The 21,735-nt window shown below is 36.1% G+C and overlaps 1 protein-coding gene across 2 annotated transcripts in view; it reads left to right on the top strand.

The window, feature by feature from the left end:
- Positions 1 to 21,735, top strand: part of BABAM2 (BRISC and BRCA1 A complex member 2) — a 454,600-nt gene that overhangs the window by 96,950 nt on the left and 335,915 nt on the right. For both annotated transcript variants that reach the window (XM_058551529.1, XM_058551530.1), the window contains exon 4: positions 13,385 to 13,479. In XM_058551529.1, coding sequence (XP_058407512.1) covers positions 13,385 to 13,479 — 95 coding nt within the window. The remainder of the gene's footprint in view (positions 1 to 13,384; positions 13,480 to 21,735) is intronic.

The raw sequence follows: 21,735 nt of genomic DNA, 5'->3' as shown, positions 1-21,735 counted from the left end.
GGATTGAAAGGCCTGCGATGGTTGTGTTTGTACCGAAGATGTACAGACTTTTTTTTCTTGTCATTATTCCTTAAACAATACAGTATAACAACTATTTACATAGCATTTACATTGTAGTAGGTAGTACAAATAATCTAGAGATGATTTAAAGTATATGGGAGGATGTCTGTAGGTTATATGCAAATACTACGCCATTTTATATAAGGGACTTGAGCATCCATGGGTTGGGTAAAATTCATGAGGGGCCTGGAACCAATCCCCTGCAGATACCAAGGGATGACTGTACTTGAAATATGGCTAGTCTGAGTTGAGATGTGCTATAAGTGTGACACATCAGATTCTGAAATCTTTGTACTGAAAATAATGTAAAATATGTCGCTAATTACTTATATATTGATTGCATGTTGAAACGATACTATTTTGTATATATTGGCTAAATAAAACATACGAAGATTAATTTTAATTGCTTTTATGTATGATTATTTTTTATTTAATTATTAAGATTAATTATTCTAGATCAGGAGGAGTAAACCTCTCCACCCTATCTCTCTTACTGTTTACAATTAAAAACCCTAGAGTACCTAAGGAATACATACAGCAACTACCTGAAGACTCTGAAAAGTAAATAATAGCAGACATACTAAGAAGAGAAATCAAAATTCAAAGAATAACGCATATAGAGGTTCGTTTCCTGCCCTCTGCTTTTTTGTCTTTCATATGTCCTAGTTTAGACCTGGGCCTCCTGGATCCTGGTACTATGCAGTGGGCATGGACAGAAAACGCTCCAGTGAAAACCCTTTCTTGGTCAGAAGACCAAACAGGATGGAGTTTTTTAAACTCTCTTGGCTCTAGCTCAGGCAAGCTCCAGTGATGAAACCGGACTCCCAGAGCAGCCACTCAGACTCTTTTGCTGCTTCACCTCCAAGTGGACACAGCCAGAGAAGTGCACAAGAACATGGGAGACTAAAACTCCCATTTTCTAGCCAGAGCACCAGGAAAGGCACCCCCAGGAGCCAGAGAGTACAGGGGGAAATCACAGAGAGGAGGGAGCTGGAGAAAAGAATCCTTCAATTTATGTATGAAGTCTCGGGCTTATCCTCCAGCTGCATATGTATGGAACTGGACAGAATTGTTGTAGCAAAGGCTTTGAAAATTGAACTATAGTGTAGACCAGTGCTCAGATCCCAGTCTGATCTCTAGGTGGCACCCACTTAGGGCAAGCCAGAATAGCATTGAAAGGCTTTAAAAGTATACTGATATTTGAACCAAGTCCCGAGAAGATAGTTCAGCACTTGCAGTCTCAACATAGCTTTATACCAATTCATTTGGCACTTAAAATGAAATGGACAAATTCCGTGAAAGACACGAACTATCAAAACTCACTCAAGAAGAAATAGATAATCTGAATAGTTAGTACTATATCTATTAAAGCAATTGAATTCAGTTAGAAAACAGTCTTTCAAAAATGAAGATCCAGGCCCAGAGTGTCTGAGTTGAATTCTATCAAACATTTAAGGAAGAAATAACACCAATTCTATATATTCTCTTCTGGAAACTGACATGGACACAAAATTTCCCAATTTATTTTATAAGGTTAGCATTCTCCTGATATCAAAACCAGTCAAAGAAAGTACAAGAAAAACAAAAGAAAACAAACTATAGACCAATATCCCTCATTTGAAGAGAGAAGGAGAACTTCAAAAAAATAATTAGCAAATTGAATCCAGCAAAAAAAGTTATGTATATAAAATGCATCATGACCAGCTGGGTTCTATCCTGGAAATGAACAACAGGTTCAACATTTGAAAATCAATCAATGTAAATCTCTATATTTACAGACTAATATAAGATAAGCCCTATGATCATATCAGTAGATGCAGAAAAAACATTGAACAAAATTCAAAATCTGTTCATGATAAAAACTCCTTAGCAGACTGGGAATAGGAGGGAATTTCTTCAACCTGAATCTGAGAAAGGACAGCTACACAAAACCTACAACTAGCATCATACATGGTAAAAAACTGAATGCTTTACTCCTAAGACTGAGAACAAGGCAGGGACGTTCACTTTCACAACCCCTTTATAACATTATATGGAAGTTGTAGACAGTGTAGCAAGGCAAGAAGTAAAAGGCATACAGATTGGAAAGGAAGAGGTAAAACTGCCCCTATTCACATATGACATGATTGTGTGGAAAATCCCAAGGAATTTCTAAAAATCTCCTAGAACTAATAAGTAAGTTTTCCAAGGTTGCAGGATACAAAGTCAACATAGGATAATCATATTTCTTTATATTAGCAAGAACAATTGGAAACAGAAAATTAAAAAATAGTGCCATTATAATAGCTCCCCTCCAAAAAAAAAAAACAGAACAATAAATACTTAGTTATGTTCAGTATCTTTATGCAGATGAAAAGAATCAAAGACCTCAGTAAGTGGAAAGACATATCATATTCATGGATTGGAAGATTCAGTGTAGTTAAGATGTCCATTTTCCCTAAATTAATCTATAGGTTTGGTGCAGTCCCAATCAAAATCTCAGCAGGATTTTGTAGATATTGACAAGATGATTTAAAAATTTATTTGGAAAGGAATTAGAATAGCCAAAATAATTTTGAAAAGGAAACAAAGTTGAAGGAGTCAGACTATTCAATTTTAAGACTTATTATCAGGGCAGTGATTGGCAAAAGAATAGGCACAGACCACTAAAACAAAGTAGAAAGTCCAATAATAGAACCACATAAATATGGCCAGTTGATTTTTCACAAATATGCAAAAACACTTCAATGAAAAAGGATAGTCTTCTTGACAAATGGTGCTAGAACAATTGAAAAAAAAAGGGATCTTGACCTATCTTAAACCACATACAAAAAATAACTCGAATCTCATTCTTAAATGTAAAATTTCAAACTATAAAACTCTGAGAAGAAAACATAGGAGGAAGTCTTTGGGACTTGAATTAGGCAACAAATTCTTAGATACAACATCCAAAACACTATCTATAAAAGAAAAAAGTTGATAAACTGGGTTTCACCAAAATTAAAAACTTTTGCTCTGCTAAAGATACTGTTAAGAGAATGAAAAGATTAGACATAGTAAGATAAAATATTTGTAAATCACATATCTGACAGGGAACAAACTTTAAGAATATATAAAGAGCTCTCAAAAGTCAGTAAGAAAACAGTGAGAATAGATTGAACAGACACTCCACCAAAGAAGATATACAGATAGTAAAGAAGTATGTGAAAAGATGCTCAACTTCGTTAGTCATTAGGGAAATGCAAATTAAACCATAAAGAGATGCCATGACACACCTATTAGAATGACTAAAAACAACAAGGACAATGATAACAACAACAACAAACTGACTGCTTCAAGTGTTGGTGAGAATGTGTAACAACTGGAACTCGCTTGCATTACTTATGTGACTGTTAAATGGAACAGCCATTCTGGGAAGCAGTTTTGCAGTTTGTTTTAAGGTTAAAAATACACTTTTTCCTATGACCTACCAATTACACTCCTAAGTATTATTTATCTAGAAATGATAACCATTTCTCTAGAAATGGAAAAATAATGGTCACACGAAAACCTGTACATGGATGTTTGTAGCAGCATTATTCATAATTGTCAAAAACTGCAAATAACCCAAATGTCCTTCATTCAGTAAATGGATAAACAAACTGTGGTACATCCATACAATGGAATACTAGTTGGTTATGAAAAGGAACTAACTATTGATACATGCAGTTAAATGTATCAGTTCATTTGGCTGAATTTCAGATGCCTTATGCTAAGTCTTAGAAAGGAACCAGTTTCAAAAGGTTACATACTGCGTGATTTGTATGACATTCTGGAAAATACCAAACTGAAGGGACATCGAGTATATCAGAGGTTGCCAGGGATGAGGGATGGTGGGAAAGTTTAACTACAAAGGGATAGTATGAGGAAATTTTGGAAGGTGATAGAATTGTTCTGTACCCTAATTTTGGTTTACACAAATCTATGCATGTGATTAAAAATTATATAACTATTCACAAAAAAGTGAATTTTACTGTATATAAAATTTAAAATTAATTACAAATTTAATTTCACCCTTTTCATTTTACTCATTTAATGGGGCTACTAATAAGTTTAAAATTATATATATGGCTTGTATTATATTTCTATTGCACAGCACAGCTTTTGATACTAGAAATGCAAAGAAGGATTAGATGTGGTCTCAGTCTAGAGATGGGGATCTGATAGAAGGAAGTCTTATAAGGAAAGGGGGCAAACTTAAATGACCTAATTTCAGTCTTCCCTCACTTTCCATCTTTTCTCCTACAAATGTTTTTTGAGGGCCTGATTCGTGCAAAGTATGCCAACTCTCAGATACGATAATTCTTTATAGTTTCTTTTTCTTGATACACGAAAAGAAATTCTATATTTCAAGACAAAAAATGTGATGTACGATGGAATCATTGGCCGTATCTCTGAATTTGTAGGCAAAATAGAGTATTTCTTTGAGACACTTGATAAATTTCTTTATGATATCCTTGTGATAAATGTTTAGGTTTGTACTATTATTGGGTAAATATTAATGTTTAAATGATTGCACCCAGTAGGTGCTGATTAATTGAACTGTGGCTGCCAGACGGGGAGTTTTCCAGAAGCATGCTTATCCAGTCTGTTTATAACTTGAAAGTGGGAGTGCCAACCCTAAATTGGAATAGAATCTAAGAATATTATGATGGTAAATAGAGAGGTAAATCTAAAGATTGAAATATAATAGGGATAAACTTAAAATGCTGAAATGGATTCTGAAATTAGCTGTCCAAATTAAGAATGAGGGATATGGGGTTAGCAATAGTGTATATATAAAAATCTTGAGGCTTTTAGTTGATAGGAAGCATAATACAAGTCAACACTGATGTGGACTAGCTTTTGGCAATAAGGAGAGGGCTCCTCTCCTAGCTGCCAAAAAGGCTGTTTCAATTTGCAAAGTTATTTATCAACAGAAGTTTAGTATCTAAAATGAAGTGGCTTTTCTTACTTTATTCTTTGCTCTTTAGAGCACACCTGGAATCTTATGTTTAGGTCTGAGTATTATCCTCTAGGAGGGTTATAGATAAACTGGTACATTTCAGAGAGGAGAGAGCAGGATGATAAAGGAAATTGAGACTAAGTCGTATGAGAGAGTGAGAGAAACTGGGATATTTAGCCTGGTCAAGAGGTGAGTCATGGTGGGGTGGAAAGAGAGGTCACCAGAACTGCCTGCAAATAATTGAAGGGCTATGATATTAAAGTGAAACTAGAATTGTTCCATAAGTTCCTAAGAACCAGTGGATGAAATTTTCAGAGAGAGAAAAAGAGAGAGAGAGAGATTAAATTTCAGTGTAAGGAAACACTATCAAGAGTTAGAACTAACTCTTAGAATTGAGTTACCTCTCCCAAGTCTATTGTAAAACTATTGTTTGAACCTAGCTTTCCATTGAGAATCTCCTTCAGCCTGGCGTTTCCACAACATTATTGTCTGACTCTTACTTCTCACACTTGGAGTTTCAGTAAAGAATCATTTTATGTAGCAGCTGATAGGAAAAATTCTTCTATCATTGGCAAAACTCCAGTTACTTAGCACTTGAGTTGTGTCTTTGAAACTATGTTTTCCTGGCAGTTATTTAAACTTTAAGATAGACAAAATAGCATGATACTATTTCACTGGTAAGAATAAGGAAAGGATCCTGTGGACAAGCTGTGTCCCTTCAGTAACTGGGGAGCAGGACATATGGTTCACTCTGCAGACCTGGTGAATGGGGCTTCCTGAGATGGTGCTGGTATCTTCTAAAGGTGATCAGCTGCTGAGGCACTCGAGTGTAAATAAAAACTCTCTTGCACCTAGAATTTCTCTGGTTTCATGTATGTGTCGTATTATGAAGCATTGTAGATGTGTATTTTCTGATGGAGGAATGTGTGCTCCATTGGTCACACTATTGTAGTCTGACAATTTTTGGGGACTCGTGAAAAATAAGACTTGAAATTACCATTTTATTGTTAGGTAGTTGTGACACTTCTAGCCATTCTAGATGTTTCATTTCTTTACTTTTTTTTTTTTTTAACCTCACCTCACATCACCTCTGATCCTATTTTTGTTTCTTTGTTCTCTTGCCTACTTTTCCTTTTTATGAAAAATTGAAGTAAGCACTATCCAAGTAATCTGTACTCTGTGTTCGTATCATCTTCTCTAGGGTGAAATAAAGGAAATGTGATCTTATTGCTCTTCTATATGATTTGTGTTGGTCTTTTCTCCACCATCTCTGCCTTGAGGTCAGGTACTATGTTTTCTACTTCCCATATAACTCCCCAGGTGCCCAATATGTGCATCTGTGCATGGTGAGTTTTTAATAAATGTTCTTGACTGATTTACTGACTATTCTCCGTAGCAAGAAAACAATGCCACATTTTATTCCAAAGAGGCTATGGAGTATTGAGGCAAAGTGTTTCAGGAGTTCTTTGAGGTTGAAGGTAAGAGTTTGAGAAATTCTGAAATGTAAGTGTGAGATTCTGAAAGATATTTAAATTTATTTCTTTCTTTGTTTTGGAAAATACTTGTATACTGTTTTTACTATGTGTAATATAGTAATCTCTCTGTTTCTCTTTCTCTAAAAAGATCCTTTCAGTTGATGGTGTGATAATTTGGTATACATTGCTTCTTTTTTTAAAACATTTATTGTATATTCAGATAACTTTGGCTGCTTTAAAAATTTTTAAAAATCAACTAAAATTTTAAAAAAGTTAACATTCCCCAGTCCTTTAAAAGGACCCATTTGGGGAACTTCTTGAAAAATAAAGATCTTTATAAGTATTCATCTTATAAAAATAGTCTTTGTTTTTAAAAAGGGTTCATTGCAGAGTTCCTTTAAATGGAGAACTCCCCAATTGCATTTTCAAGATGATTTTATTTATAAAAGATAATTTTACTCATAACCATTGAGTAAACACTTTCTAATTTATTTGTGTTTAAGTTCGGATTAAAGTGGGGCAAGTTTTTGCATCAGAGTAAAAAAACTCAACAGCTTTATTGAGGTATAATTTACATACCATGCAATTCACTCTTTGAAGTGTACAATTCAGTGGTTTTTTTAATACATTCACAAAGTTGTGCAACCATCAACACTGATTCCAGAACATTTTCATCACCACAAAAAGAAACCTTGTACTTGTTAGCAGTCACTTCTCATTTCTCCCTTTCCTGGTCCCTGGCAACCATTAGTCTACTTTCTGTCTCTATGGATTTACGTATTCTGGACATTTCATATAAATGGAATTATACAATAATCAACAATATATGGCCTTTTGTGTCTGGCTGATTTCACTTAGCATGACGTTTTCAAGGTTTATCCACATTGTAGCATGTATCAGTTCTTTCTTTTTTAATTGCTGAATAATATTCCATTGTATGTATATATCACATTTTATTTATGCATTCATCAGTTGATGGGTATTGAGTTGTTTCTACTTTTTGGCTATTGTGAATATGCTGCTACAAACATTCATGTACAAGTTTTTGTGTGGAAGTGCGTTTTCATTTTTCCTGGGTATATACCTAGAAGTAGAATTGGTAGGTCATAAGGTACCTGTGTGTTTAATGTTTCAAGGAACTGCCAACCAGTTTTCCAAAGTAATGGCACTATTTTGTATTCCCACCAGCAGTGTATGAGGGTTCCATTTTCTCCACATCATCACCAACACTTGTTATTATTTGTCTTTTTGATTGTAACTGTCATAATGGGTGTGAAGTGGTATCTGATTGTGGTTTTGATTTTCATTTCCTTAATCACTAATGATGTTGAGTATCTTTTCATATTCTTATTGGACATTTCTATATTTTCTTTGGAGAAATGTCTATTCAAATCATTTGCCCATTTTTAAATTTAGTTATTTATCTTTTTATTGTTGATGTATAGGTGTTCTTTATATATTCTGGGTACAAGTACTTTATCAGATATATGATTTGACAAATCATATATTTTCTCCCATTCTGTGGGTTGTCTTTTCACTTTCTAGATAGTTTCCTTTGAGGCACAAAAGTTTTAAATTTTTGTGAAGTCCAGTTACCTACTTTTTATTTTATTGCTTGTGCTTTTGATTTCATATCTAAGCAAACATTGCCTAGTTCTGAAGATTTACTCTTATGTTTTCCTCAAAGTGTTTTATAGTTTTTGCTCTTACACTTAGGTCTTTGATCCATTTTGGGTTAATTTTATATAGTATAGGTGTGAGTTAGTGACTCCACTTGATTCTTTTGCATTTGGCTCTCCAATTGTCCCAGCACCATTTGTTGAAAAATCTCTGTCTTAGCTGCTAGAGCAAATTGTCATCCACTGGGTGGCTTAAACAACAAACGTTTATTTCTCGCAGTTCTGGAGGCTGGGAAGTCTGAGATCAAGGTGCTGGCAGATTCAGTGTCTGGTGAGGGTCTGCTTCCTGGTTTATAGACAGTCTGTCTTTTCCTTATAACCTCACATGGTGGAAGGGGGCAAGGGAGCTCTCTGGGGTCTCTTCTATAAAGACACTAATCCCATTCATGAGAGCTCTACCCTTATGACCTAATCACCTACCAAAGGTCCCACCTCTAAATACAATCACGTTGGGGATTAGGTTTCAACATGCAAATTTTAAGGGGACACAAACATTCAATCTATAGCAGACTCTTTTATTTAAAACAATTTTTAATTGTGGTAAAATATACATAACATAAAATTTACCATCTTAATAATTTTTAAGTGTACATTTCAGTAGTGTTAAGTACATTCACATTGTTATGCAATCAATCCCCATAACTCTTGCAAAATTGAAACTCTATGACCATTAAACAACTCCTCCTTCTCTCCTTCCCCCAGCTCCTGCTAATCACCATTCTTCTTTTTGTCTCTATGAATTTGACTACTCTGGGTACCTCATACAAATGGAATCATACAGTATTTGTCTTTTTTGTGACTAGCTTATTTCACTTAACATGACATCCTCAAGGTTTGTCCATATTATAGCATGTGTCAGAATGTCCTTTTTAAAGGCCGAATAATATTCCATTGTATGTGTATACCACATTTTGTTTATCCATTCATCTGTCAGTGGACACTTGGGTTGCTTCCATTAGGCTGTTGTGAATAATGCTGCTGTGAACATGGGTGTATAAATATCTCTTTGAAACACTGATTTTACTTATTTTGGGTATATATACACAGCGTGGAATCAGTGAATCATATGGTAATTCTTTTTAAATTTTTGAGGTACTGCAATATTGTTTTCTATAGTGGCTGCACCATTTTATATTCCCACCAATGGTGCACAGGGGTTCCAATTTCTGTACAACCTCGCCAACACTTGTTATATTCTCTCTCTCTCTCTTTTTTTTTTTTGTGAGGAAGATCGGCCCTGAGCTAACATCTGCCAATCCTCCTCTTTTTGTTGAGGAAGACTGGCCCTGGGCTGACATCCATGCCCATCTTCCTTCACTTTATATGGGATGCCGCCACAGCATGGCTTGACAAGCGGTGCGTCAGTGCGCACCTGGGATCCAAACCTGCGAACCCTGAGCTGCCGCAGCGGAGCGCGTGCACTTAACCACTTGCGCCACTGGGCTGGCCCCATCTCTCTTTTTTCAATAGTAGTCATCCTAATTGGTGTGAGGTGGTGAAAAGACTCATTTTGCCCCATTGAGTTGTCTTGGCCCCCTTGTCAAAGATCAATTGACTGTAAATGTGAAAGTTTATTTCCAAACTCTGAATTCTATTCCATTGGTCTGTATACTTATCCTTACGCTAGTACCACACTGTCTTGATTACTGTGGCTTTGTAGTAGGTTTTGAAATTAGGAAGTTTGAGTCCTCTGACTTTGCCTTTATCAAGATTGAGTGTTGGTCATTCTGAATCCCTTGCCTTTCCATATGACTTTTAGGATTGGCTTGTCAATTTCTGAAAAAAAGCCAAGCAGGGGTTTTGATAGGGATTGCATGAAATCTGTAGATTAATTTAGGTAGTATTGCCATTTTAACGATATTAAGTCTTCTGATCCATGAACGTGAGATGTCTTCCCATTTATGTAGGCCTTCTTTAATGTCTTTCAACAATGTTTTGTAGTTTTTGATGTAAAAGTCTTACACTTCTTTTGTTTAGTTTATTCCTAAGTATTTTATTCTTTTTGATGCTGTTGTAAGTGGAATTTTTTTCTTAATTTTTGGATTGTTCATTGGTAGTGTATAGAAATGCAATTGGTTTTATACATTTATCTTGTATCTTGCAACCTTTCTGAACTCGTTTATTAGTTCTCATAGTTTTTTTTGTGTGTGTGTGGTTTCCTTAGGATTTTCTATATGGAAGATCATGTCATCTGTGGATAGAGATAATTTTACTTTTTCTTTCCAATCTAGATGCCATTCATTTCTTTTTCTTGCCTAATTGCCCTGGTTAGAACCTCAAGTGCAGTGTTGAATAGAATTGGCAAGAGTGGATATCCTTGGATCAGATTTTAATGCTTAGTGGTTTGGAAATATGTATTACTGACAATACTCCTTTGAAAATTTGAAAATCCAGCTTTGTGTCCTCCTATAGTAACAAAAATAATAATTTTTTTTTCTGGTGGAATTTAGCATGCTATTTATTTTTTGAACATCAAGGTGCAATAGATTCTAGCTTGGCTTTTTCTAAAACTTTGATATCTCTGCTCTATTAACTTTATGAAATTTTTTCCTAAAAGTCACTAAAGTAAGCTAACTGTAGGAATTTTAAAAACACATCTCTAAAGTATATATTTTCCTAAGGAATTGTGCATGCTGGGTATTTTTGCTCAAATTTATTCCCTACAGAAAGCGGTAGAAGGAACTCTTTCATACTTCATTCTTTACTGTAGATTTTGCCATACTTAGATATCCAATTCAGAGAATAAAATTTCTTTCATATATAGAGCATTTCTTGAATATATTCTGTATGTGTTGCACTTTGCCCTGCGGAGACATGAAATAAGTATAAGGGTCTGTTTATTCTCCAAATGCTTATCAGATATTAGGAAGATCGAGTACTTACCTTGTACTGCTGTGTATTTGTGGTTCTGTGTATATGCCTTGTCCCCCTCACTAAATGTAAGCTCCTTGAGGATAACCATCTTTGTATTGACACAGTGTGTATCACAGTGCCTCACATGTAGCATGTGTTTAGTATAAATTTTGAAAATTAATGGAATAGGGGCCGACTCGGTGGCGTAGTGGTTAAAGTTCGTGCGTTCTGCTTCTGCAGCCCAGGGTTATCCGGTTTGGATCCTGGCTTGACAGCGAGGGGACTCACTGCTCGTCAAGCCATGCTGAGGCGGTGTCCCACATAGAGCAACCAGAAGGATGTACAGCTATGACATACAACTATCTGTTGGGGTTTTGGGGAGAAAAAAGAAAAAAGAGGAAGATTGGCAACAGGCGTTAGCGCAGGGCCAATCTTCCTAAAAAAAGAAATAAAAAAAAATTAATGGAATAATAAAAACAATATAAGACTACAATTAAATACTCAAGTGAATTGCGTAACCAATCAGTATCATTGAATTTCAGAAGTAACAATGATCAGTGTGTACTGGATTTACTAGGGAAGGCTTCATGCAAGAGATGGTAATTAAGTGGGCTTGTAGGTAAGAACTGAGCAAGAGGAAAGAGCATTTCAACTAGGTGTCATGGTATTTGGAGGTCAGCAAACGGATCATATTGACTAGAATAGAAGATTGGTATTGGCTTGTAGATAGAGAAAAGGGTGGGTAAATAGATAGGAACATTGTATTTTGGAGGCCTTAAATGCCAGTTTGAAAAGTTTGCTCTTGTTCCATTTGACACTAGAGAATCATTGAAATATTTTAAGCTAGAAGTTTTGGGGCAAAGCAGTACTTTCAGATTTACTTGGTGAGAGTATGTATTTTGGGCTGGAGGGAAATTATTATCAGGAGACCATTTAAGAAGGTATGGTAGTAATTGAATTCTTCTAGTCCGTCGCCTCTTTAAGAGCAGAGTTCTTTGATTTTTAGTGCCTAGCACTATGCCTAGAGCAGAGTTCAGATATTTGCTCAATGCATGCTTGAATATATGGACCATGTCATCTGAGCCTGGATAGAGCTGTTAGCAGTAGGAGATATCCATATGAGAGACATTTTGGAGGAAAAATTGAGATGACTTGTTTTCTAAGAGTATAAAGGGTATGGGTATGGTAGAAGATGACACTAAAATTTCAGCATGGGTATGTAGGAATAGCAGTGCCATCCCCAGAAATAGGGAAGTCATCCAAGGAAAGAGGAGAGTGAGAAAAGGGACAGTCATGAGCATGTTTTTAGACTTGACACGTTTGATATTGAAATACATAGCACATAGTTACAGAAAGGCTCAAATGAAAACTGAAGTCTGAATGTTTAAATTTGTATATCACTATCAAAATATTATTGTTCAAGCAGTAAGAATGATTGGACTGATATAACTGTATGCATGTGCATGGGTGCAGAGGTGGTGTGCATGTACACAAGTATACACACTCTTATATGCTGGAACCCAATATTTGTGTTAGATTGTTGATATACTAATCTCCTTGTTGGTATTAGCAGAATGATGAGGACTGATTTTTGGGGTGAGCAGAGGGGAAAAAAAAAAGGAGCTAAAGAAGGAGACAGGAAAGGAACAGAGAGGTAGAAGAATTTACAACACAAATATGCCAAGGAAATTTTGTAATTTGTCTTATGTTTCAAAATATACTAGTGATAACAACAGTAGTACTTCAGATACCGTACTAAGCCTACTGTCTCTCTGTCCTCACAATGAATCCGTGATGTCAGTACTATTATATCCCCCTTTTACCAATGTAGAAACTGAATTCTAAAGAAGTTAAAACTTGCCCAAGATCACTTTAGCTAATAAATAATTAGGAGACCTTGTGGATATAAATCTGACTTTTTTGACTCCAAGCCAGATGTTCTTCCAATATACCAAATGTTTGTATGTTTAATTTTTTCAAGGCAAGGACTTTATCTTTAGAGGATCAGTCCCTGGTAAAGGCTTATTGCTTAGCAGGCAGTGATGGGACAGTAGCGTTTCCTGTAAAAAAAAAAAATCTGCATGTACTTTGGATGTGGCTGCTACTACTTTCTACTTGCATGTTTATATTTATAGTGTTAGGAGATAAAACTTTCTTTGATTGCGTGTTGTAGATGTTAATTTAAAAGAGGATATCAGTGCTTTTGTTTCAAGAATTAATCATTCAGAAAGTGCTTTTCAAATTTTTTGTTAAACTAGTATAAACTTCTTTTAGAAGTTTTTCTGATGCATCCCTCAGAACATTCATACACTAGCAAGGAAATAAGAAGGGCCTGACATTTTCTTTTGTTTCAGGGGATATCATTTTTAATGCCCAATACCCAGAGCTGCCCCCCGATTTTATCTTTGGAGAAGATGCTGAATTCCTGCCAGATCCCTCGGCTTTGCATGTGAGTATTGCAGGCTCATTCAGATGATCTTTGTTGAAAGGAAAATAAAATTAGCTTTTGACAATTGCTTAACAGATAAATTTGCCAAATGTGGATTTTTTTCCACCCCTTTTTTTCTGTCCCCTGAAATAACTACAACTCTTTATGTGCCAAAATAGTTTAAATAAGAGATTTTTTAAAAGTGCAGTGTTACTTTCAGCCTATTTTGACTTAATGAAAGTGTCTAGCACATTGGTTAAAATATTTTTACTTCAGCTTAAAGAGACATGTTGAAAATGTTTTCTTTCTTATAACTTAGTATATCATGTCTGCAATCAATTTTCTAATGTTTACTAACACTTCAGCACAAGGCTTGTTAGGGGAGTGTTTCTTGGCTCTTGAAGAGGGCTTTTTTGTATAGAAGTGAAAGTGGCGAATTTGGACTTGTATTGGCTTTATCTCAGTATTATTATCAGAAGGGTAAAGATCAGATTAAGTGTTCTTTATTAAGCACGACCAAAAACTTTGTAGTTGAAGTGAAATGTTTCTGGATTTAATGCAAGGAAGGGGGTGGTGGTACTTGTCAGAGCACATGCGGTTTATATAAAAATTATGTGTTTTGCATGGCTGGTGGAGAAAAACATGTGCCATTCTGTTTAAAAGGTCTGACCAGACAAAACGTCTCTTTCTTTCCCTTCTCAAGTTTGGTTTTACTGTGATGCCTAGACTATACGAGGTTTTATTGTTTGTTCAAAACTGTGTTCTTAGTTTTATTTTTTGGAAATTTTTTGTCTTACTAAAGTTTGGTAATTAAAAGTTTTGATGACTTAGTTTGAAATCTTGACCCCCCTCTCTTTTTTAAAAGGGAAGTATTAAACAGGAAGTGTTAACCTAAAGAATTTTCTTAAATTTTAGACACAGCTGTAAAAAAACAAAAGTTGACAAGAGTAGGGTGAGTTTGTTGCAAAATTTCTAATAATTACACATACACTGTTACTTTAGTTGACTTTAAAAAAATTTGTAGTTTAAGTGTGGCCCCATATATGCTATATGTTATATATTCACCCCATATTGAAGCTGAGGGGTTTACCTGGAGAAAATGAGGCGGAAGTATCCCTACAGACCTCTCTTGTATTAAATCTGCCTGGTGTGGGTGGCATATGTTAAATGCTAAAGATGTATTACAGGCTGAGTGCTCCAGGATTATAAAGAAAGTTGTCAGAAAAGGCTTTGTAGTGTAGGTGAGACTTGTACTCAGGCTTGAAGAATGGAACAAAAGTGGGGAGCATGGCAGAGAGTATTTCAAGTAGGGGGAGTATAAACAAATGATGTGTATAATATATTGTAGAAGGTACTGCCAGATTTGCTGAAATGTAAATTAACGTAAAGGAGGGCTAGAAAAGGTTAGCAAGATAAATTGGGATGAGATTGTGGAGTGCATTGAATGCTAGGTTAAGAGCCATTGAAAGAAATGATAATTGAAGAATCATCTAACAGCAATGTGATCAATATAAGGGATTAAGGAGAGATTGAGAACTCTTGCAAAAATCCAGAGGGGAAAAGAAGGGACTTTGAGCTAGATGATGCAAGAGGAACACTGATGGAAAGGATAAGAAGTATGCATATGTTTACAGCTTTTTTTGGAATTGTCTTTAAAATTTGCTGGCCAGCCCTGGGGGCCTAGTGGTTAGTTTGGCATATTCTGCTTCGGGGGCCCGGGGGTCAGTTCTTGGGTGCAGACCTACACCAGGTGTCTCTCAGTGGCCATGCTGTGGTGGCGGCTCACATACGTAAAGGGGAAGATTGGCAGCAGATGTTAGCTCAGGGTAAATCTTCCTCAGCAAAAAAAAAAAAAAATTAAAAACATAAAAATAAAATTTGCAAGTCATGTCTTCAGTATTGGCAAGTATTGTGAGAGTATAGAATTTAAAAGCTAGGAAGGTTCATCTTATCCCACTTTGCTATTTTCATATTGGGGAAATTGACCTAGATTTATATAATTGTATTGGAGTTGATATTATAACTCCACTCTTCTAATATTTAGTCCCTGAGTGAAGTTATCACAAATGTTTTTGAGAAATTAGCTACAAAAGAACTGCCCCCAAATCAAAGCATTATATCTAAGAGCAAGATTACAAATCTAGGGGAACACCTTCTCTTTAGCTGTAGTTAATCTAAGGCCTCAGGCAGGCTACCCAGGGTTTCTTCATGGACCAATGGGCTGGGCAAGCCTAGCTAAGTAACCAAGGTACACCTTCCACTAGCTGGGTGAGGTCTGGCTGACACACTAGGACAGAATAAACTACGAGGCCTGATCCTCAGCAGACATTTCCCTGAGCGCAGCATGCCTCACTCAACTGTTAATGGATTATGGTATATTTCTTAGATTCAGTTCAAACTTTTTCCTCCCTTCTTGAAGTGCTCAGAGCACAATTTCTAATAACCTGATTAATCTATATATGGTTCCAAATGAAGGGTGATTACACATGTCATCACCCATGGAGTGGAAAACAAAATGGCTAGACTTCTTGAATTTTTCCACTGAAGTACTAATTGTGGAAGGGAATGAATATGTAGCCTTGGAATCTGGGAGTGTAGTTCACAGTAGCTCTTATGGCAAATACGGAATTTCCTTGAAGTTTCTGGGTTTTATCTTAAAAATTCATGAACATTTTGCATTTGATACTATAATATACCTGTATTTTTTAATATAAAAATATATTAAATTATAAATATTTGAGGAAAAAAAGGGACTCTCCAGTGTGTCCCAGTTTGAGAAATATAGTTTTAAAGAATATATGTGATGTTTTATTTATTCAATTTATTTAAACCTGTTCCTTTCCAAAAAAAGATTTGAAGTAGCTTAAATAAAGGATGTATATAGGTTAGTAAAAATATATGAGGTGCTCTAATCCATCAGATGAGGCCACATCTTTCTAAGCTCAAATTCTTTGTTCAGGGAGATGAGTTCCATTAAGGACTTTGAGATTCTCAGAGGAATGGAAAATACTAGATAGGTACTAGATCTAGAGATAGGTATCTCATAGATACCAGCAAATCATAAAATCACTGAGTTAGGATCTTAGTGGTTTGGTGGTTCCCACTCCTGCTATACTTTAGAATAATTTAGGAAGCCTCTTAAAAATACGGATTCCTGGACCCCAAATGGACGTACTGAATTGTATGCTTTAGGGAGTCAAAGAGTCATTAAATTCCCTGGGTGATTTTTATGTAGTTTGCGAACTGCTATTGGGAACCACTAATTGAATCCTTCTTTTACAGTATTATCTCCAACAGAAGGCCATTTACCATTTAATATTATTTCCAGTGAGGTAGCATTTTTCCTTTTGGGGACAGCTCTAATTTTTTGTAATAACAGCTTTATTGAGACATAATGTGTATGCCATAAAATTCACCCATTTAAAGTGTATAATTCAATGGTTTTTAGTGTATTCACAGAGTTGTGCAACCATTACCACAGTCAAATTTAGAACACTGTCCTCACCCCTAAAAGAAACCCCAAACCTATTAGCAGTCATTTCCCTATCTTCCCCACCCCTACCCATATCCACTGTAGGCAATAACTAATCCATGTTCTGTCTCTATTGATTTGCCTGTTCTGGACATTTCATATGAATGGAATCATACAACATGTGGTTCTTTGTGATGGACTTCTTTCACTTAGTGTTCTGTTTTCAATGTAGCATGGATCACTACTTAATTTTTTTATTACTAAATAATATTCCATTGTATGCATATATCACATTTTATTTATCCATTGTCAGTTGATGGACATTTGGGTTGTTTCCATGTTTTGGCTATTATAAACACTGCTGTTGTGTGGGCATATTTTTATTTCTTTTGGATATATCCCTAGGAGTGAAATTGCAGGGTCAAATGGTGACTGAAGGTAACTTTTTGAGGAACTCTCAGACTTTTTCCAGAGCGGCTATACATTTTACATCTCTACCAGCAGTGTATAAGTGTTCCAGTTTATCCACAGCCTCACCAGCACTTGTTATTATATCTGTCTTTATATATAGCCATCCTAGTGGATGTGAAGTGATATCTCATTGTGTTTTTGGTTTGCATTTCCCTGATAGCTCATGATGTTTTGCATCTTTTCATTTGCTCATTGGCCATTTGTATCTCTTTTTTGGAGAAATGTCTATTCAAATCTTTTGCCCATTTTTAAATTGGGTTGTCTTTTTATTGTTGAGGTGTAAGAGTTCTTTATATCTTCTGGGTACAAGTCCTTTATCAGATATATAACTTGCCAAAATTTTCTCCATTCTGTGGATTGTCTTTTCACCTTCTAGATAGTATTCTTTCAAGGACAAAGTTTTACATTTTTATGAAATCCAACTTATTTATATTTTCTTTTGTTGCTTCTGTTTCTGGTTTCATATCTAAGAAACCATTGCTTAGTCCAAGGTTTTGAAGACTTACTCTTATGTTTTCCTTGAAGAGTTTTATAATTTTTGCTCTTACATTTAGGTCTTTGATCCATTTTAAGTTAATTTTTGTATGTGGTGTGAGGTCGGGGCCCTGCTTCACTATTTTACAGGCAGAGATCCAGGTGTTCCAGCACAATTTATTGGAAAGACTGTTTTTTCCTTATTGAATTGTTCTTCAGAGAACAGAATCTATGAAGCAGTGATTTTCAGCCTTGCTTTTGCAACACCTTGTGGTATATTTGGCTCCTTCAAAGGGTATTGTGAAATTCTTCCCCCCTAAAGTAATAATGATAATTCACTTTAATTTAAAATAAAATTGCATAAAGGAGGAAGGGTGGGTCATAAATTTAAATGAGAAGAACATGTTGCAATTACAGCAAAATTGGACACCACTGATATCTGATTTCCCAGTTTGAAGAAGGTGAGGGTGATTTTGTGTTTGGGACAAGCATCCTCAGGGTAGGGAACCTAATGCTACTGCAGGTAGTACCCACTGGTTGTGTAATTCCTTCACTGACTGTTCTGCTCGTGTGGAATGTAAGTGTAGAAAGAAGTATTGTACTAATACCTTGTCACTTCTCCCCTGCTCTTCACTGTGCTACCTACAGAAAGACATATGTTAAATATGTCCTTGCAAAATAGTACCCATCCCCTGTGTACATGAAACATGTACCAAGAATGCGCTAAGCTGGGATGGGCTGTGTGGCCCACTATTGAAAAATGCCATCCAGATGTGTGATGCTCCTATTCCTAGACACTTCCATGTGCTGTGGCCTACAACGTATTTCAAAATAGAATGTTCTGTAATTTTTCAAATATCTATTTAATGCCTCATTTGAGACCTATAAAAGACTCATCTTTAGCCCTCAAGCTGGACATAGTGCTCAAGACAGATAAGTGAACAGCCTCACAGCCTCGGGAGGTAAGTTGGGGGATAGAGGTATATGCATGGGATGCTGTGGGGACATGTAGGAGGAACACTTTAACACATCCATCTATGGTGCCAGGGACTTAGAAACATTATTTGATTGTTTATAAATAATTTACATTTTTATGTAACTTATTGAAGAACAACACACCTACAGAAGAGTGTACAAATCACAAGAGTATAGCATGGCAAATTTCCAAAAAATAAACACACTGTGTAACCAGCACCTAGATCAAGAAATAGAACATATCCAGCATCCAGAAGACCCATTCATGTCCCCTTCCATCACTGTGACCATCTTGCCCAAGAGTAAACACTATGCTGACTTACATCACCGTTATTAATTTTGTCTCTTTTTGACCTTGATACAGATGAAATCAAAATAGCATGTATTTGTGTGTCTGACTTCTTTCACTCAACATTTATTTGTGAGCTTCACCCATGTAGTTTGTTGTTGTTTTATGTACATTGCTCATAGTATTCCATTGTATGAGCATACCACAGTTTATTTATCCATTCTACTATTGATCGACATATGGGTTATTTTCAGTTTTTTGCTGAATAGTGCTACTGTGAACATTCTTGTACATATCTCATTGAATACATGCGTGCATTTCTGATGGGTGTATTCTGAAGAGTTGATTTGCTGGGTCACATGGTATAGAGGATTAAGGAGAGGACTGTTAATATATACACACATATAATTTTGAAGGCATGTGTTATAAACAAGGCTTTAAAAGCACAGTTGTAGAAAAACAGAACATCTTGAAAGTACAAACAAGGTACATTTAAAATGAAACTTGACCAATTTATCAGTGTTCAGTCAGGAGACAGAAACCATATGCAATAATTTGAATAGGGAAAACTGAATATAGAGAATTATTAACTACTTAAAGGAGTAAAAGAGAACTCTAAAGAATGCAAGAATAGCAGTTGTAGAGAGTAGCTACTCTAGGGCTGAGGAAGAATACTCAAGAAGGAACAAACTTGGAAGACTCTTCCCTCATGTCTCCCCCTTACCTTCTGAGTCTGAGATTCTGACATCCTGGTGGGAGAGGGTGTGGCTGCAGCCCCTGGATGATGGAGACCTTGACTTAGGGGTGCTGCAGACCAGAACTGTTGTGTGGTCCAGTGGGTACTGGTAGGCCAAGACTGGCGAGTAGAAATGGGCTGGGTGCCAGTTAAATCGGCGGGAAAGCACTACCCGGTCTCCTGAATGCCTCTGGCAGCTGCACCATGGGAGCAGCTACGAAAAGTACACCAGAACCAGGATAAGAAGCTCCTCCCTCTGTTATGCCTTGCACTGTCCCTCCATCACTTTCTAGTGACAAACTGAACATTCCACCAGGTGGCAAAGGAAAAATGTATACAGGGTCCAGCCCCAATTTCATAAACAGGACAAAGAAGAGTAGATTTGGGAAATGAGAGGCAGTAAATGAATAACTAGCGCAACTAGAGCATGCCAAACTTACCTTACAGTTTATTGTTTTCTGCTGTATCTAATCTGTTGTTGAACCCATCTAATGAGCTCTTAATTTTAGGTAATTCTTCAATTTTATAATTCTATTTGGTTCTTTTCTGTGAATTCTTTGGTGAATTTATCTTTTCATCTGTAGTTTTCTCCATTTTCTTACACATGCTAATCATATTTATTTTCAAGTCCTGTGAGCCAATTGGAATATCTGGAGTATCCTTGAGTCTATTTGTTTTGCCTGCTTTTTTTTTTGGTTATCAATCATGTGGTTCTATGTCTGGTGTTTCTAGTAGTTTTGAATGTCAGACATTCCAATTAAAAAACTATGGAGGCTCCAGATGATGCTGTTTTCTTTTAGGAAGAGGATTCATTATCCCCTCTCACAGACAGGTAGATGTTGGCTGATCACATTAATCCAGACATGGACTGGGCTGAGTTGGGGCTGGTTTCTGGCTTTGGTGAGGATCTGTCTGCCTCTGGTTTACTCCTGTTCCTCAGACAGAGCTCTTCAGGGTTTTTATCTGAGAGTCTACAGTGGTCAGTGTTCTAGACACTTTTAAGTGCCTTGGCCTATAAAATGTTTTCAAATAGAATGCTCTATTATTTATCAAATATCCAAATACCCAAACAGTGTGAATCTTTGCCCTGATGGATCCCAAATTCTAAATTTTGTCTTGTAAGACTGCTGATAACTCGCTCTGCTTTTAAGAGTAGTTGCTTAATTTTAGCTTCTTGCCCTTGGGCTGCCCCAGAATGTCTTGTGGGGAACTGGCTGCATGTTTGAGGTCTCTCAAGACTCTGCCAAACGTTCTGATGATTTTTCTGAGTCCAGCAGCAGCTTTGTGACCGTGCAGAGCTTGGATTTTCAGCCTCCCTGCAGTGCCTGGAATTTGCAAAAGTCCCTGGGGTAAAAGTAAAGTCGGCTCCTTTCCCTGACGTTCTCTCTTTTCTGAATTCTCAGCCCCTCCAGTTCTCACTCCTTCAGCAGGTATCAAATGCCTTTAAATAACTATCTGTATTTTATCTGGCTTTCTAGTTGTTCTTATTGAGAGTGCTGGTTTGTACAAAGCTACTCCATCCTACCTGGAAATGTAAGTCAGTTGTCTTACATTTTGAGAACATGTAATTTTATCCTTTACTTTCAAAGCAAAAGTACAAAAAACTTTTTAGTGGACCGTAAAATACCACTCGCCTTGTTGGCAGGAATACAGAGTTAATAAAACTTAATTATTAATAATTAGTAAAAATGTTTGATGTTAATAAAACTGTTCAGTAACATTAGTTAATAAGAATTAATAAAATGCTTGAAAACTATACTTCTTCCTTTTTTATGAAAACCTAGATTTTAAGTTCCAGTAGATTTTCCTAAGGTAGAAATAAGGGTAAACATAGAGATGGCATATCTGGTTCTCTTGAGT

Source organism: Diceros bicornis, chromosome 12, assembly GCF_020826845.1.
Source record: "Diceros bicornis minor isolate mBicDic1 chromosome 12, mDicBic1.mat.cur, whole genome shotgun sequence".
NCBI lineage: Eukaryota > Metazoa > Chordata > Mammalia > Perissodactyla > Rhinocerotidae > Diceros > Diceros bicornis.
The sequence above is the reverse complement of the archived record's forward strand: the minus strand, read 5'-3'. Positions and strand labels throughout refer to the sequence as shown.